The sequence below is a fragment of the Falco biarmicus genome, chromosome 6 (genome assembly GCF_023638135.1).
Source record: "Falco biarmicus isolate bFalBia1 chromosome 6, bFalBia1.pri, whole genome shotgun sequence".
Classification (NCBI taxonomy): domain Eukaryota; kingdom Metazoa; phylum Chordata; class Aves; order Falconiformes; family Falconidae; genus Falco; species Falco biarmicus.
This window is the reverse complement of record NC_079293.1, coordinates 55,055,168-55,074,092: the sequence shown is the minus strand read 5'-3', so window position 1 is coordinate 55,074,092 and position 18,925 is coordinate 55,055,168. Positions and strand designations below refer to the sequence as shown.

General features: G+C 41.8%; 1 protein-coding gene across 2 annotated transcripts in view; it reads left to right on the top strand.

Moving 5' to 3' along the window:
- Positions 1–2,329: 2,329 nt before the first annotated feature.
- Positions 2,330–18,925, top strand: part of ENPP1 (ectonucleotide pyrophosphatase/phosphodiesterase 1) — a 55,533-nt gene continuing 38,937 nt past the window's right edge. Inside the window, exons 1-3 of one of the 2 annotated variants that reach the window (XM_056343133.1) lie at positions 2,333–2,565; positions 16,125–16,197; positions 17,860–17,976. In XM_056343133.1, coding sequence (XP_056199108.1) covers positions 2,377–2,565; positions 16,125–16,197; positions 17,860–17,976 — 379 coding nt within the window. In that variant the 5' untranslated portion in view covers positions 2,333–2,376. Of the gene's footprint in view, positions 2,566–16,124; positions 16,198–17,859; positions 17,977–18,925 lie in introns of both variants that reach the window. The other variant, XM_056343134.1, reaches the window with a different exon arrangement.

The window sequence follows — 18,925 nt, the reverse complement described above, 5'->3', positions numbered from 1 at the left end:
AAGTAACTGTTACTAACAATTACTGAATGAACAACTAACAACATAAGTTAGCTCCAGCTGCAGAATATCCTTTCTTTCTGTGGAAAAAAGATACATTTTTGTCTGTAATGTAGTTATACACAGCTTCCACTAATCATCAGGACACAGCATGTGCTATTCAGACTTTTGAGTGGATGATTTACACAGGACAAGAAAAGAGATTTCCACCTGACTTATTATTAAAATTTATCAGAAAATATCCTTCTACATACAAAAACATGAAAATGAAAAATGAGATTTTCATTATTTGTAAAAAACAAGAACACCTGAAAGCTTCTAATTTTCCCTGATTATTATTTTTTTTGGGGGGGGGGGGCATTTTCTTTCCTGCCAGTGTGACTGAAAACAGAAAGAAAAAGAAAATTTTAACCTAAACCAATGTGATTGCAGTATCTTTTCATTTTTAGGAGAAAAAAAAAAAAAAGTGAGGTTGCTACTGCCTCTTGTTGCACTAGTTATTAAAACCACACTCACTGAAAAAAAACCTCACCAATTTGGCTATGTCAGTTTTCATGAGTATTTTAAAAATACTAGAAAATCAGTGTTCAATTTACATTTTTTTAGTTGTTCAAATGTCAAAATCCTTGAAGGTATAATAAATTCACTGCTCAGTTGGACAGTTGTTTGAAATGCAACATTAATGGAACAAAGGAGACTTTAGACTCAAGAGCTTAGTTCTTACAGACTCCCATTGCCTTTTTTTTATTTTTTTCCCTTTGTGATCAAATGAAACGTCAGTGTAGAAATTCTCAAGACTGCACCTATGGAACCTCATTAGATGACAACAGGCCCCTGAGGGCAGCTCTGCAGTAACCTTCAGTATGCTGTGAGCTGCAGCAGTACTACAGAGCAGCAGTGGTTAGTAAATGCTCTATCATTACAACTGTTTTTAAAGGAAAATTGTAGTGGCAGCCTGACTGCGCAACTCAGCTGAAACAGAAAACATAGCAACAACATTTTGACAGCTATCAAAATAATTTCCAGCAGTTTTCACTTCACCACTGTGATTTTTCAGAAAACATGGAGGATTTTGTCACAAATTATGCAAGTGCCACTCTTCTGAGTGCACTGACCGTTAAAATACACCTACCATAGACTCCTCAAGCCCTAGGAAATCAAAACCATCAGCACGTTAGAACTGAAAGACTGTCTAATGTCAATATACATAACGATGCATACTACAACTTAAGCACTAATGGAGAACGAGATAGTTGCAGCAATTTTAGGCATACTTTGTGAATCTTGACACTACTGGACACTCACCCATCTCTTAGAGAAACGAGGAGCAGCTCAGCTGTTGCCGGGGCCAGCAGGCGTGCGGCCCCCTCGCAGCCCCTGCGGTGACAGGCTGCCCCCCTGGCTCGCCCCACCGGCAGGCAGGGCCGGTAACGGCGCCAGCAGCGCCCCGACCCCTCGGCAACCACCGGCAGGGCTGAATTCAGTGGGAATCGGCGGGAGGCGGCACCACGGAGCGACACGGTGCCTGCCCAGAACCAAGACCCAGCAGGGTACCCAGACCGGAGTTTCACGGCTGCACCTCCTGAGGGCGGCCCGGCCGGGGGGCATTCAGCCCCAAGTCACCCCAAACGAGAAGAAATGTCCCCCGGAGGGCACTGAGGGGGCCCTGCCGAGCTGCCGCTCCAGCTGTGCGAGCACCCGGCTGCTGCTGCCCCGCCTGGGGGGCTTGCCTGGGCGCCCCGCGGGCACTGCGTGGCCGGCAGCGGGAGCCGCCGCCCCGGGAAGGGGCGAAGGCCAGCAGGCAGGGAGAAGAGCACCCTCAGCCTGCGGGAGAGATCACCAGGGAAGACATAATAAAGCTCCGGCGAGCAGAGATCGGGCTGCAAAAAAAGGCGCCGGGACCAGCACCCCCCGCCTTCCCGGGGCCGCGCACACCTGCGCCGCCGCCGGGCGGCTTCGGGGAAGGCCGCGCCTCCGCCCGCTTCCCGCGGCGGGGGTCGGGCGGCGGAAACTTTCTCCGCGCTCCCTCATAAACACGGCCCGGCGCCCTCCCCCGGACGCTATTTTGGAGCGCCGTGATGTCACGGCGAGCTGCCGCCGCACCTCCGCGGCCCCGTCTCCCCTCCGCCCTGCCCGCAGGGAGGGGTGGCCGCGGCCCGCCCTCACCTGCGGGGAGGGGGCGACAAGCGTGGGGCGGCCGAGCGGGGCGGGCGGGGAGGGAGAGGAACAGCCCGCCGCCTCCCCCGTACCGCGGCCGGCGGGGAAGCCGGCGGGGGAGCGGGGGCCGCCGGCAGCCGCGCTCTCGGGCGGGGCGGAGCCGGGCAGCCACGCTATTAATAGCCGCGGCCGCGGCAGGCGGAGGGTAGAGCGGTGGGGACGATGCAGGGTAACGGGCAACGAGCGGCGGCGAAGGGCCACGAAGACCACTTCGGTGGGATAGGGGCGGCTGACGGCGGGCTGCAGCCTGCGGCCGTGCCCATGCTGCCGGCCATGGAGGTGGCCGAGGAGCCGGAGAGAGCTCCGGGCGGCAAGAGCAAGGACCCCAACACCTACAAAGTGCTCTCCCTGGTAAGGGCCGGGGGGCCGCCGGCAGCTGGGGGGCGGGCGGCCTTCCCCGGGGCTCGCCTCGCCGGCGGCCGCCGGGGGGAGCGGTGCGGCGGGGGGCAGGTGCTTCTCCCTGCGGGGCTGGGGATGGACAAGCCTCTCCTCGGGCACGAGGGCGAGAGTAGCCCGTGGCGGGCCCTTCAGAGCCTCCGGGGATCTGTCCGGCCGGCCTGGAGCGGCGTCGGGAGAGGGAAACCGCCCTGGGCACCCGCGGCTCCTCAGGGCGCCCGCCGTGCTGCGGACGGCGCCCGCCCGCCTCAGGAGCCAGCTGCGGGCAGCGGCGCGGTGCTTGTCGTACGCTCTTTCCTGTAGACAGCGACCTGCCTGGGGCAGGGAGTCGTAATTTTTCACTTGATCTATCTTATTCTTCTGATAGCGCTCAGGGTTGGATTGTCTTGATTCTTCCGTAGCATTAATGGTGGTCCCATCTGTCATCATGTGGGTTTAGCTGTTTGGTGTAGGGGGGACACCAGGGAAGACAAAACCAAGTTAAACCAGGAAAATATAGCTAGAAAAGCTGAAAATGTCAAGAGCTGAAAGGACAGAGGAAGTACAATAACTAGCTTTTACTGAATTTGAAGTACCGTGCACTGAAATTGTCGCCAAGTGCTGCTTGGAGGCACTTTCAGCGCTGGTCCGGAGGCCCTGGTGGCCAAAGCCATTGTTAGCAGGTAGGTCACTTTCCAGTTTTAGCCATGCTTCTGTATTATAATTATCCTCCCTGTAGAGATGGGAAAATAAGACCTTCCAGACTGTCTGGAGCGATCATTATGAGGCTAAAATCATTATAAAGGTGAAAGAACTTCAGCATTTGTGGAAGCTTCAGTAGAGCTGTGACAGACTCTATTACATATATATATATATCCATAAGTAGTCCTCTTTCAGTGCATTAAAGTGTAAGGATCAAGATGCCTTTACAGATTTACCGGTAGCCTAGTAATCTGGTTACTCTTTCAGTTGAACCATCCACCGTATCGCAGCGATTACATGTTGGTCATACTTCCTGACATAACGGGTGGTAAGTTGCGTTTCCAAGCTTGTCAGAACATGATAAGAAAAATATCAAAATTCGTGTAAGGGTCTATGGTAGTTCCTATGTAGAAGCTTTTTTGGCAACTGTTCTGATGAAAAGTCCCCTTAAAGGTATCTTGTTCCATTATTTCACTGTCTTCTAGGGAGGTTAGGTTGCACCATAAAAGCCATTGCAGCTGGCTGGTGAAAACAGCTCAGCTTTTTTTCAGGCTTAGAAATTGGTAGTAATAGTAGAAAATAACCTAATTTGTTACTGTGAGCTTTTTATGCTCTAATACAACAGAATTATTAGAGATACATAGCCACTTTAAGACTGGATTTGAGCACAAGCTAAAATGTTTGCAGGTACTTACTCTTCTGAAATAAGGCCTTATTTTCCAAACTGCTGTTCCCTGAGAACTGGAGAAACATTCGTCCTGTGCTGACTAAAGTGCCAGAGTGAAATATGGCATCTCTACAGAAATAATTAAAAATTTCTAAATATAAATGACCATGTGGTATTGGTTTTGGCTATTGCAGATACTGAGACAACTTAAGAGTATTCTGAGAACTTGAAAAACTTTCGGTATGGTGCAGGTGATAGCGGATTGAGTGAAACAAGAATATCTGTAACTGAAATATGTTAGGAAGTGGAAAATTGGTGTTGGCAGTGACAGTTTGTTCTTTCTCACAAGCCCATTGCATTTATGATAACACCCCGATGTAAAAAAGGAGACCTATCTGCTTGGCATTTTGGATTGGACAATGAGAAACTGTAAAAGTGAGTGATGAGTGTGTTTCTGGTGATTAGAGAATACTTGAATTACTGTGCTTTCCAGAAGAAAAGAAAAAAAACCAACCACCAAACCCAAAACAAACTTACTTGCATTCCCTTCTTCTTACCCATGTACCTGCCACTTGTAGATGCTTGTACAGTTCATGAATGGAACTTTGATATTCCTGGCTTCCATACATGAGCTGCAGAGTTCCCATGTATGAAAGGTTGTACCATGTGAACCGTACCCATGAGTTTTGCTGGTTGCTCCAGAAGCTTCTGTGTTACATGGCAGTACATAGTTGTTAACTGACTGTACATTGGTTGAGGGAGGGTGTAGGTAGATAAAGAAGTGGTAGTCACCTCCACTTCTAGCAGTGTTTGTTGTGGGAAGCATTTTAATTAAGTTCAGAATACAATGCAGGTAGCTCTTCTGTTTCTTGCTGTACAGGGGGGATTCTGCAAACAGTGGGACAGGCCTACAAGGGTTTACTAACTCATGGCGTTTCTCTAAGGCAACAGAATGAAAACATCCAGCTTTGAGTAGTTGTGACGGTTAGCGATCCTTTTATCCAGTGCAGTTTCTGTGCATACATTTTCTTTTAGCATCTTGCCGATTACCTGAGCTCGTACCTTTGTCCCTCGAAGTCCAATGAGCTGCTTGCTGCTGTTGTGTGACTGAGCAGCATGCTGCTGCCTGAGACTAGTGTAGCTCTTGCTTAGGTTTGAGGTTTTCTATTCCAGCTTGCCAGTGACTCTCAGGCATTGCATTTTGGTCTGATTCACTCATTCCATTAAAATAAAATTTTCCATGCGTTTGTAACAGCTGAAACATTGAGGGGAAAAAAGTAACAAAATAGACAATGTTTTTTTTTTAATATTTCAGGCTTTCTTTGTCAGAACTGGAAAACTCATTTAGATGCTTTTGCTAAAAATTTCTTAAGGAGTTTTTGCAACTTGAGAATTCCTGATCATAAAAAAAAAAGTAATCATCAGAATTCCAGATAAAGTCCACACTGAAACATTGAAAGTGTGTTAAATCTCCTCTAAAGAGTAACTTGAGTATTTCAGAGTGCATAAAAATAATAAATTGTGAAGTTTTAAAAAATGGTCTGGAAATACACCTACAAAATATTTGTCTGGGATTATTTGTTCCTTTAAGGCAGTCCAGTTTTTTTTTTTAAGACTAGTGTTTTATGCATGTGCCAAACTAAATCTTCTGAAACTTTCTTCTATTCAATTGCCTTCTGAAATTCACTGAGAAGGTAGCTAGAACTTCTATAATACCTGTGAATTAAAACAGTTTTAGGTAGTGAATTGAGACAGTGTAACTCGGTGTATATGCCAAGAAAGCTGCAGATACAGTGAGAAGCAATCCTCAGGGTATGTGGTTGTACTCCTGTGTAGGTTTAGTTACTTCTTCTTTTGGATGGTTAGTGGACTCTTTATCAGACTGAGGCAGTGGGTGGGACAAGGTGTTGTAATCTGCAAACTGAAGCCAGTGAAGGGCACCACAATGAAGATGGTATCCTTGGGAGCTTCTGCGCTGATCTCAGTTGCCCTTTTATCTAGCAGTGGAAGTTAAGTGCGCTGGGCTGTATCCAGGGACTGGTAAACCAATTTTTTTCTTCCCCTATACTTGACACTTGTTAGATCCTACCTGGAATACTATGTTTGGCCTGGGGCCCTCCAGTACAGGAAAGATCAATTCAACTGGAGTGAGTTCAGCAGAGTGCCACCAAGGTGGTCTGGTGCTGGAGCCCTTCCCCTGTAAGGAGAGGCCAAGGGACCTGGATTGGTTCAGCCTGGGGAAGAGATGGCTTGAGTGATGAACACCTATGTGTGTTGATGTGTGATGAACGCTGACGTGCACAGTGAGGGAATGAGACAATGGCAATAAATTGAAACAGGAGAAATTGGTACTGGATGTGGGTCAGGGAGCAATTGCTATGAGGATACTTAAGTGGTGGAACAGATTGCACAGAGTGATTGTGTTGTCTCCACCCTTGGAACTTTTCAAGACTCAACAGCATAAAGCCCTGAGCAACCAGGTCTGAAGTCAGTTTTGACCCAACTTTGGGCAGGAGATTGTACTGAAGACCTCTTAAAGTACCTTCTAGCCTTATGATTCTATAAATCTGCTTCCAGTTTCCTGTTGGTCTCTATATTAAGTTTCATGTGTAAGATCTGAATCATAAACCCCCATTTATGTTAAGTGAGACAGTTTAGGCCCAAGAGTCTTAACTATGGAAGAGAGATCTGTTGTCTATTAAGATACCTTATATAAGAGTCCTGGAAGTTTTTCCTCACTTTCTTCCAAAATTACCCATAGCTGTTGACTTTCTGCTTATACAGGGAAAGATGGGTGTGCTGTGTCAGGATTATGGAGACAGCTGTAGGTTTGGTTGTTTTCCCCCACAGAGATGGTGTGGAAACAACATTTTCTTGCGTATCTGTCTGAAAGATTGCATGTTTGGTTGTTTTAATGCTGCTGGTTTTCCTCCTAAATATGTCTGAGGTTACCTAAACCTTTGTATAGGTTAGTAGTTATTCAGAATAATGCATTTCCATATTCTTTCTCCAGAAAAGATGGAAAATGCCCGTTTAATTTTATTGTCAACTTAATCTTACTTTCTCTTCTACATGTGCTGTTGAAGAAGTAAAGATAGGGAGTAGTTAGTGAGAGAGCAAGTGGGAAATGAGTTGGACCTGTTGAAGGGTCTGGGCCACCACGCTACTTCAAAAGCTTGTTCTGCTCTTGGGTTTGGGCTTCTGAAAGGGGTGTAGTAACAGAATGGACTTCTGTCTTCTGCCATTGCTGCTGTGTTGCTGCAACATTGTCTTAATTCATGGGTAAGGACTGCATTCATGAATTTTCCCATTGTGCTCATCATACAGGCTTGGAAATTAACATAACTCATGTGAGGAAAGAGAATGATAGCAAGGTGTTTGTGCCCAAACCCTGTGGTTTGGAACATGGTTATTGACTTCAGCCAACTTCAGCATGGGTATTTTCGTGGGTATCAGTCAGTTCTTAAGCACTGGATTCAATAATATTGTACTTTGCGTGAGTCTGGGAGGCCTGGGTGACACATTCAGTCTTTCCTCTAGCCTTTTTTGGCCCTTGGCATATCATTCAATTTCAGCCTTTTTTGTACTGTTTTGCTTTGTGCCTGGCCTTTTTTTTCCTTTTTCAGTAAGGAAAAGTAGTCTTTGCTGAAATTACTTGTTCCTGTGAGAGTGCTGGATTGAGCTTAGATGGGACTTTTGTGTTCCAAGTCATTTGACGCATCTTAACAGTAATATTACAGTTCCTGACTGTTAGGCTACTTAACTTCATTTAGCATCAAACCTCCTTTGTAATATAAAGTAAAAAATGGCAGTGACAGGATGGCTGTAGTTTAAATACTTTGAAGTGCTTTTGGTTCAAAATTATTAAATCAGTTCTTGGCCAGTCTCCAATATCTTAATATTTTGTAGGAAAATCTATTCCAGTGTTTGGAAACAAGGATTTTCTATAGTAAGTGTCTTAGCTGTCTTCAGTTAACATTACAGCTCTTTAGGTCCAGTAGTGGCTTATTTTGAATTCAGAAGACGCACAAAAAAATACCTCTTATTAAACACCAATTTTTACTAATTGCATTTGCTGTTTATCTTGCTTAAATGAATTGAATTACAATGTAATTGTAGCTATAAATAACTATATTTTTATCCAATTTAATTTATCAAAAGAAAATTTGGCATTTGGTGAATTTAAAGACCATTTTAACTCTTCATGTTTCTCTTCAGTCAGCTCATTTTTCAAGGAAGAATTTGCAAATAATTCTCATTATACACACGAACTTGTAAATGCAAAATTTCTTTACTCTTCAGGTGGGTGCCTTCATGCTGGGCATTGAAGAAAAAAGCATAATGTCGCTCTCATACAGTAAAAAGCTAAGAAATATTTAGAACCTTTTAGGTTGAAAAAGATTTTTAAGATGATCAAGTCCATTTTAACTCTGAAGGGCTTCCAGGGTTAACTTGTATTCTTGCTTTAATTGCACTTTATTTCACAGAGCTAATCAGCATATCCTATCCTAGATGACAAAGCTGATATGAAGTAAAAAAAATTCTTCAAAGAAACACTTGCAGGAATTGAGGCCTTCTTTGTACTGAAAAAAAAAAAATCCAATTATATGAAAATCGTCACCAATGGAGAGTAGGAACTATCTTTGTTTATAATTGAACTCAGAACTCATTTTAAATTTTATTGCCAAACTAGGTTGACTTTGACTGTGGCCTAGCTGCATCCAAAAGTGTGATTGCAACTTTGCTAAGAATACTTCTCTAAGAATACTTCTTCTCTAAGAATAAGCTCACTTTAGGGTGGGTATTTTAGGTATTGCTTTCAGCATATGCAAAACAGCATAGAGTTTAGGACAGGCTGCAAGATACTCTTATGTAGCTGAGCTGGAGTATTTAAGCCATCTGGGAGGTTTTGGTCATCCCTCAGTGCAGTGTGTGAGTGCTTCTGGCTTCCTAAATTCCAGCTGGACTGCAAAGCTTGGAACAGGCTGAAGTACCCCCAGCTGTATGACTTGGGTGCTTCTGTCAACACTACTGGCTGCTTGCCTGCCTGAAAACATCCACGTTGTGCCTAGGAATCTGAGTGTAGAGTATCTGCTGATGGATTAGCCTGTAGTGTGCTAGCATCAGCCATTTGGTCGATTCAGGCAAAACAGGTGAGTGACTGGGGTCAGGATCAAGAGTGCTTGGCCAGGATGGGCATGACTGCTGTGTGGCTGTAAGATGGCTCAGGCAGGGGGTGGAGGCAAGAGCTGGCTACACAAGGTAAGAGGTGACTCTGCTGAGACTTCTTTTAGCTTTTTGTTGAAGAGCTGTCTTCAAGGCTTGTTGAGGTTTCCCAGACAGTGCTGCTCTCAACAGCTGAAACAGTATTGGAGTCCCAAGCAAAGGCAGCCAAACTGCTGGGAGTGGGGAGGTCCAAACAGCACCTCCATGCAGTTCTGCAAGGCTCTTGGATACTAAAATAAGGAAGACATTAGTACTTTAAATGGTTAGACTCTCTGTAGAGATAGCTATTAACTTAAAAAGTAAAGACCCATAGTAAATATCTTTGAAAGCTTATTTGTCACATCTTCTTCCCATACCATTTTGGTTCTGCAATTTTTGACACTCCTTATTTTCTTAGTGTTTTACAGGATTTCTTTACTTGCTTTTTAAGGTCACTGTGTCTTCCTGTGCAGCCTAATGTTGCTGTCATGGTGGCAACAGCATCAGCATCTGCCACAGGAAAATGGAGGCGAGTATAAGTTTAATTGGTATATTTGGTGGTACTATCAGTACCAGTAGAAGCAGTCTCCTTTTTACACCGTTCTTGTTACAACTCTCATGACACTACTATTCTTGAAAAGGGACTTTTGGAATAGGGAGACCATGAACATGGCTCAAGGCCATATTTTCCTTCTCCAGTTTTGCTTTTATTCATGGGTCAATTGCTGCTTGTTTGGATGACAGGTTTGAGCTGGCATAATACTGACAGTTTCTTCTCTTTCTGTGTAATGACACATTCATATGTGGTTGCCACTAAGGTAGGTGGCATGTGTTGGTGTTTATTTGGTGTTCATGGTCTGCTGTGCTGAATAAAGTAATTGTTTTGAAAGTACAATATTTACTTACTTTCTCATAAACCAAGATCGGTTTTCAGTCCTGTTTATCCTTAGATTTTTACAAAAACCTACCTGCTGGTTAAACAGCAGTCAGCTGCTATCTGTTTTCTGGGACTTTAACCAGAAGTTATACTTCCTCATCTTTTTGGGTAGTGTATAGTTGCACTTCAGTTTCTCTGTAAATTCTCCCATGACTAAATGCATTGAGAAACAAAACAGCCAGGGGGTAAAATGTGTGTGCTTTAGTAACAGCTCATGTGTTAATGCCTTCTAAGACAATAACGTACCTATACAGTTGGACAAGCAACAAATAAAAATATTTTAGGTCCTGTCTTTTTGTTTGTTTCCTGTTAAAAACCAGACACTTTAATAGGCTTGGAAGGTATTTAGAGAGCTATAGTATAATATCTTCTGCTGATAACTTCCTGCAAATTAACTTTTAATCACTCTTTGGTAAGCTCTGTGAGGGCTTTTTATGGTATCTTACAATAGTTCAAGCTACCTCTAAAATATTCTTGTCTTTTGAATGACCATAGGTTGCAATAGTATGTAGCAGTCTTAAGAACATTCAATAGAAACAGCGAGAATAGATCTGTGCGCTGCTTTGAGAAGAAAAACAATAATACCTATGTATTTTTAGAGTAAATCTTTAGCTCTGAAAAGATTTTGGGTGGAAGCTCCAGCTTTTCCTTCCACTGACTTAAGGACAGTTCAGTCACCTTCAGTGTTTCAAGACAACCAGGACCTGTGAGGCTCAGTGGCTTTCCTCTTCCTCCTGGGCTCTAGGTGTGGAATGTGGATCAACAGAAGCAAGTCTTTGAAGAGCACAAAAATATTTACAAAGATCAAAAGAAGAGATGAGTGGTGCAAGAAGGAGGTGGTGCACTTGTTTCAGTACTGATAGCTGCTTTATTTTTTATTTATTTATTTAGGTGACTTATTTTAAGTATGTAGCTGTGCTGGAATGAGTGAAGTATCTACCTCCTTTCAGTATAGTAAACTTCGTTAAGTATCCCCTTCTTCTGAATAAAACTGAGCTGTTGAGGGGTTATCCCTGTTTAAAAATCTTTCAGAAACATAAGTGTTCCACTGCCCCTGACAAGTGTAGATGAGTTTGTTTTTTCTCTGTACAGTATGCTTGCTGCACTTCTAACAATGCCCTTTTAAGACAGAAGGTGACTCTGTTCTTACTTTAAATTCATTATTTATTACTCTGTTCTTTACACTTTTCAGATGAAATTCTTTCTCAAAGACATCTCAGTTTTAAGGTCCAGATCATTAGTCATCTATTCTAGGCACACAAAATGGTGAAAACATGGTATGTTCTTCACAGATCCAAGTAGTTTTGGAAAATTCCATGGTGGTTGTTTTTTTTTTTTTAATATTGGCATTACAGGCCCAGGCTAGACGTTCTCCCTTCATGGACAGACGTGACACAACTGTGAGAGTCAATCATGGTGATCAGAATGGAAAACCACTACTTCCCACTACTTTAATTGCATAGTTGTTAATGAAAGTACCTTAAACCTTGGAGTGATGCATTTTGTTGGCTATGGAGTACCAGGGATGAAGAAAGGAAGACAGAAAGCAACTGAGTACATGGTAGGCAAAGAGTAAGGAAGATCAACACAGAAATAAACTTAATTCAGAATCATTATTCCTTAAAAGAAATATCAATGCATTCTTTGCCAAAGAAAATGCAGAATAGATGAGTAGGGGAGGTAGGCGGAGCTAAGGAAGAGTGAAGAGAAAGGGACAGTAGCATTGACTGTAAAGGAAGAGTAAAATATGATAGCAAAGGAAAGGTGATGGTAGTTAAGGCTGGTGAGAGACTTTTTTCTGTGTCGCTAAGACCTGTACAGTTGACCAGTCCCTTTAGGATTTGATGTCTGCAGCCTGCATGCTTGTTGGTTTTGTGGCTGTTCTGCCAACTCCCCAAAATCACTGCTGAGAAATTTTCCTGAGCTGCAGTTCTAGAGATGAGTGATGGAAATGATTGTGCTCTCTAACCATGTTATCATATTTGCATCTGCCCAGCTTAAAATAAAAGGCTTTTGAAATGTTTTTGGGGATTGCAGTTTTCCACTTAACCACCTATTCCTGACCACTATAATGTTTACAAAGCAAAGCTTTTATTGCTTCCTCCTACATAAAGGAAGTGGTGATGGGAGAGAGATTCATCCCTAGATGACAATGTTTTTTAATTCCAAAGCAAACTTTTAAAAAAAATATTTTTCAAACTAAAAAGGACACTTTCTTCACTGCAATTAAGTGTTGGTTTAAAGAATTTTCTCGGATACTGTATTAAAACCAAACCTAACATTTTGTCCTCGCAATCTCCCAAGTTACAGATCATGAAGTGTTCATGTGCTACTTTTGTGTATAGAAAAGCCAGATTCTTTATTTGCCTTCCTACTAAATGTTGCATTCCCATACTCTTTCTTAATTGCATCTTTTTCTCATTTCTTGCTTTCTCTTTTTTGAGGGGAAGAATATGGGAGAGAGGACAGGTAGGATTTTTTTCTCCTTTTGTTTAAAAAGACAGACTAAACCATGATGGCAGGTGTAAGGTTGACAGTGTGGTGGTAACTAGAGTTTTGAGTCTGGTACTTGCTGCAGGGTTCTAACAAGGTTCTTGATACTAAATTTTAAACTGTGTGTGCAACTTCTTGTTCTTATCTAGATTTAAAGAATACATAATCTTCATACAGACTGCAGCACCCCAAAACTGGGCTACCTGTATGTAAAATAGTTCAGGTAATATTGGTAACCTACCTGCTGCAGCAAGGTCCCATATAGCAAGAGACAAAGTAAATTATTCTGCACTTGGACTGCAGCAGTGAGATGACTTTCTGTGCCTGGGTGACCTTTAGGGCTAGCTTTAATATTCCTTGTCATCTGAAGAGCTGGTAGTCTTAGAGCCTTTCAGCTAACAACAGGTCAACTGCTAGTGTAACCCCTCTTGTTGTTCCTAGTCGAGTACTGCTGCTGTTGGCTAGTATTAATTGCTTTACATTGTTCCAGCTGAACATTTGTGCCATTTGTGTGGATAATATGCACATGAATGAAGTCATTCAGGCTCAAGATAAAGCTTTGATTCAGAGCCTTTACACTAAGCTGCAATTGCATGGTATAGTCCGCTGGATTAGTTGGCTGTCCCTGAACATTGTGAAATGCTTTACCTCTAAGCTTACCAGTTTTGTAAAGCTTCTTTATTAAGTGTGAAAGAAAGAAAAGAAGTGTGTGTGTGGGAAGCTTTAGTACATTGCAGTAAGACATTTTTAAGACTAAAATTTAAGCTAGTGGGACGAATGTTAAGAAAGCAAAGACTTGAATGTGATGAGTCAATAGAAGTTCCTAGATCTTCATTTGTTGTAGATGGACACAGTATACCAGGTAAGGACATGGGCAATGTTTTTCGTGATGTGTGTGTATAGAAGAAATTTGAGAGCAGAATTGGTTTGTAGTAGAGATGCAGCGAGCATTTGTAGTATGCTATGAAGTTTCCAGGGTATTGCTTGTAGGAAACAAGTTGCATTACTGCATCAAGTAGCATTACCACTTGGTAGTATTTCCTACCCAAAAGAACACTTGTATGCCTCAGTGAACATAATCCTTTCATGTTTTTGCTTGTTGGAATTAATTATGTTGATAGAAGTATAACACTCAAAATCTGGAATGCAATACAGAACTGTGATTTAGGAACATTTGGTGCCAAAGCATCAGGAATTGTTTGTGAGAACTTTAATGAGGATCTACCAGTTTTAGTTGGGATCCACATTAGAATTAATTTTATTTAGATTTAATTTTTATGTTAATTTGGCGTCACAATTAAATTCCTGGGTTTTGACCATGCATTACCTACACTGAAGCTCCATAAGGGAATATTAATAGTCCATTTAGAGGCACTGCAATGGGTTTTTGTTACAAGGGTGCCTTAGGTGGCATAAGTCCCATAGGTCATGTAGCTATTTGAAGATACGGGAATAAAGCTCTTCCAGATAGAGTAGGTGTGGGTGGTGTTTGTTTTAAAGCATGTTTGTGGTCACGTCAGAGGACATTCTATTCTTTGACCCTTGTAGCAAGGCCTGGTGGGAGTAGAGAAGCAATATATTGTCACTCTGAAAAACTGTTCTCAAGTTGGCTTTTTAAAAACAAATCAATCAATTTCTAACTTCCAAATAATAAAGAAGTTAAAAGGACAATATCAGGGTTTGCACTGTACACTGATTGTGCTGGGCTTTGACATCTTGCATCTGACATGCTACCTACTTGACTGTGCATGTGCTCTTATTAGGTGTTTCTTTCACATGGAAGACTTCAAAGGTCTAGAAGAATTTATATGGAAAGTACTACTGCTAATACCAATTTAACAGAAAATATAATTGATACTGCACATATTGGTATACTCTTTAGAAAATAAGTACAAAGCTCTGCAGTTGTGTTCATTTTTGACTGATGGGTTAATGGAGAATTGCACCTTTCTATCAGTTGTGGCATATCTGGGTGCATTGATAATGCCATTTTTTTCCCTCATTATTTTTTATTTTCATTCTTTCCATGTAAATTCAAAGACAGATTTGAACTCAAAGTACTTACTTCTCTGCTAGACTTTGCGCTGAATAATCTAACATTCCAGACTTGCCTGGTTCAGAATTCTAGGCCAGAGTTTAATCAGATCCAGTCTATAATTCCTTTTTTCATGAATGCTATATATGGAATATTTTTATATCGATTAATGTGGTGTATGATAGCTTACATTTCACAAGTCCAGAATAGTATCTGAATTTCAATGCTACACATTCTAGAAATGGCTTTACTGTCTTTATTAACTGCTCGGTGAACAAAAGTGTACAGTGAACTATATATTTGTTAAAAACACAGTTACTTTGTATTTACTCAAGTACTCACAGTCTTTAAAAACGTGAGCTTGATAATCAGGTGCATTTTAAAATGGGATGAATTATTGCCACATTACAACATGACTCGGGCATCATACTCAAGAGTGATTTGGCAGCTTTTGCTGATGGGGAAGGAGTGAAGAAAGGGAGATACTGTATAGACATGCATGTGAAGTTATTGAAATATTGCTTGAAAGCAGTTTTTCCTCAGAAAACAATGACTGGAAAGGCAACATGTACGTTCTCTCCTACCTATACCACCCCAGTTGCGTTTGAATGAGAAAATCTGCATTATTACAGTCCCTTCTCTTTCAGGACTCTTGGCAGACTGCCTTATTACATTGTACACTTGAATAGAATGGACATCATAAGTGCATTGTTGGCTTTCCTGGGCTCTTTAATTACTGTATATGCATTCATAATATATACACTTTTCCTAAAGAGTTTATGGACCAATTTCAGTATTTAATGAGGTTAAAAGGAATCTTTTGGTGTATTTAAGTAGGCATTAGGTCTTCCCCTGAAATGCTGGGCAAGTACAATATGGTGCTTGTTTGATAACTTTCAGAATCCAAAATAAACATGGCCATAGTTTCTGGTCTGTGTAAGACACTGTGGTCAGTCTAATATGACATGCCACAGTTGCTTACCATGGTATGGACCAACATCTAGTACAAACTGGATACTAGGAAGTGGAAAAAGGTTTTCCTGCCTGAGAAAATTATAAGTATCACTTAAGGGCCATGCCTTCTGTTTGTAGTCTGTGGTCAATGGCAAAACTTCGCTTCACCTTCTTAGAACAACCTAGGAGGAAGGAAGAAGTGGAGCAAAGAAAGTTTTCTATAAAATTGATATATGTGTAACCATGAATATCTTTTTTTTTTTTTGGTTCAGAGAAAGAAATACATCATCATGTCTATGTTAAGACTGGTCCTGCGTATTTCCTTTTTACGAAGTTATTTAAGAATGTTCATGTACCAGTAACTAATTGCAAACAATGTAACTAATTGTGTGAGTGAAAACTGTGAAGACAGTGAAATTGACATCCTAGTCTGCATGTTTATCAATTTCAGTGCAATTGTATAACATTATAGAGAAAATGAGGTCTTTCAAAATCATTCAATGGTCATTTAACATTACTTTCTTTTCCTTCCTGTCCCACAGGTACTCTGTGTCTGCATGTTAACGACAATCCTAGGATGTATATTTGGCCTGAAGCCTAGCTGTTCAAAAGATGGTAACTAATACGCCTTTTAGTAATATTTCTAAGAAATTCCTTTTTGTTTCTTTTTTCTTTTTGTAAATTAATTTTGATAGTATCCGAACACCATCCTTTCTTGCTGTGGGAAGAAGACTGGATGCATTACTTGAAGCAGTTTCAGTTAGAGGGAAATGAAAATACCGAGAAGCAAACCTTAGGTGTACTCTGTACGTGTGTGTACTTGAGAGGTAAACTGATCCTAGCAGTCAGTGTCTGGGCTGGCAGCTTCCATGTATCCCAACTGTCACTGTGGTGATGTCACATGGCTGGCTTTTCTCAGTTCACCATTAACAAAAAACCCCTCAACAAACAACAAAAAAACCCTCTAAACCAACAATTTGTATTTCATGTTGTCCTGGAACATGTTTTTCATCTTTTCCAGTCAATTAGGGGGAGGAAAAAAGTTGATGTTTTTTTTTTTTTTATTGGTTAGAACTGTAGTCTGAAAATGTTCCTTGTGGAATTCCTCTGGCTGTTTTCTGTCCTGAAAAATAAGTGGTTTTTTCAGTGGTGAAGTTTCTTCAGGTAGAAGGTTATGAAAGATATTTAAAGAAATCAAGCTTTACTTTGGGAACAGCTGTCTAGAGTAATTTCAAAGTTGATCGGCTTAACAAATAGTCCTGAAATTACTTTTAACTACATTTCAAATTCTTAGTTTCCCCACAGAATCTGTTTAGGTTTTTTCTTATTTTATTACAACTCTGCAATATTAGTTCACTATCTCATTTTCCTAATATCACACCCCTCAAGATTCTTGAGAAGAGAAGGCAAATGATGAAGGATTTGCCTCACTCCCTTCTGGTGATTGAACAGTAGTTGGTCAGTCTGTTTCATCCTGAAGTGCTGTTAATGCTTCGCATCACAAGTTGTTTTTTCCCAGGCAACCCCAGTCTAGTGGAAGCATGCTACGTTTGGGGATTTTTTTGTATATTAAAACTGAACAGAAACTAAGCTAGTGAGCAGTACACGCAATTATGTGTCTCTTGTGTCTGGTTTGGAACAGCCCTTCCTGTGTCTTGAGATAGTACCTTAACCATGGTACAGCGGGATGTAAAACTGGGGCTTCCTTCAGTTCCTTTGATTTGTATGAAAACAGTCATTCAAACAGGGCACGAGCATGGGAGAGTTGCAAGCATAGCCAATGCGGTCTGGATTCTAATTAATGTTTAATTATTTAAAGAAGGTGGAATGTTCAGATGTGAAAATGAAGATTAATGTTCTCTGCCAAAAAAAATCACTGTTTAGAGCACCCTTAATGAAAACCTAGGTTCAGATTTCCTCAGAGAGATCTGTATTCTGCATGACTGTACTCGTGTCTTCTGGTGATACAGAAAGTGGGGTGCTCACAACTAGAATCGTAGTCTTTTATTTCACTTGTTTTTGCCAATAATGAAACATCATGTTCCTGCTAAAACAGAACAGAACCCTTTGTTCAACATGAAAAAATATTTTTGTCCAATAGGAAAATAAACATTTAGTCGGAGCAAGACTTTTCCTTTGGCTGTCACTGTTTGCAGCCATTTTCTAAGTTGTGGAATGACTAGCTATGTCATTCCATATGCTGACCTTAATAATTTCTTTTGCATGTTGACTGATTTGGGCTCAGCCACTGACATCTAACACTATCCAATATTACAGTGAAAACCTGCAAAGGTCGTTGCTTTGAAAGGACCTTTGGAAGCTGTCGTTGTGATAGAGATTGTGTCAAGCTTGGAAACTGCTGCTTAGATTACCAGGAAACATGTATACAACCAGGTAAGGATGGAAAAAAAGCTGTGGGGTCGAACTCTCTGGTCTGTGACAAATGTGAGTACAGTTGTGATCAGGTGGCTGTAATACCTGACTTCTTTCAGATGGGCTCTGAGTGCAAAGGGGGGCTGCTGAACAGCAGGGTGGTTGATGCCAGCGGTCTCCCCCTCTTTGTGCTCCCTTGCTTGCAACCAGAGGTGGACTTTCAGTGGTGATGGTGATACTGGGAATCGTGTAGAAACTTCATGGTTCTGGTGCAGCTGCTGTGTTGTACACAAAGCTTGTATTTCACCCAGCTGGACTACATAGGAGCTGACATAGCCAGTAGGCTGGCTTTCTGATAGCTCCTGTGGGGGGAGAGGCTTCAGAGGACTGTGCTGCTGCCCTCCCCCTTGGAAAGAGGATGAAAAACTGCAACTCATGGTCTCAGCCAGCCTTTTGTTCTCTGTATGGGAGTGAGAGAACAGTGACCTGCATTGTCCTTGGGGTCAGGGAGAACTCCTACATTCTCAAGAAAGCCAGGAATAGGAGAACATTCTGTATATTGCATCTTTTGGTCGTCACCCACGTGAAAAAGGGGAAGGACAGAGCAGCTCTGTGAAAGCTGCTGTCTCTCCTTACACAGCTATTCAGACCCTCTGCCTTGCTACTCCCTAGCTTAAGTGTGAAGCAAGGGTCATGTTCTGGCCTTTGGGACAAGGCAGGATGAAAAAACAGATTGTAGAGGTGGAGAGTGATTGCAAAGTGATTGCAAATCATGCAGTTCTCATGATTTGCCAGAAAGCAAAGGCCAGATAGGCAAAGGTGTGAGAAGTACTGTGGAGAAATTTTACAGGGAAAGGTGCTAGTGTGGGTAGTAACACTAAGGACAGAACTTGACTGTTTTCTCTAATTTAAACTTCATGCTTCATGTGCAGCATTCCTTTCAGTTAAAGAGAAGTGAGAAAAAAAGTAG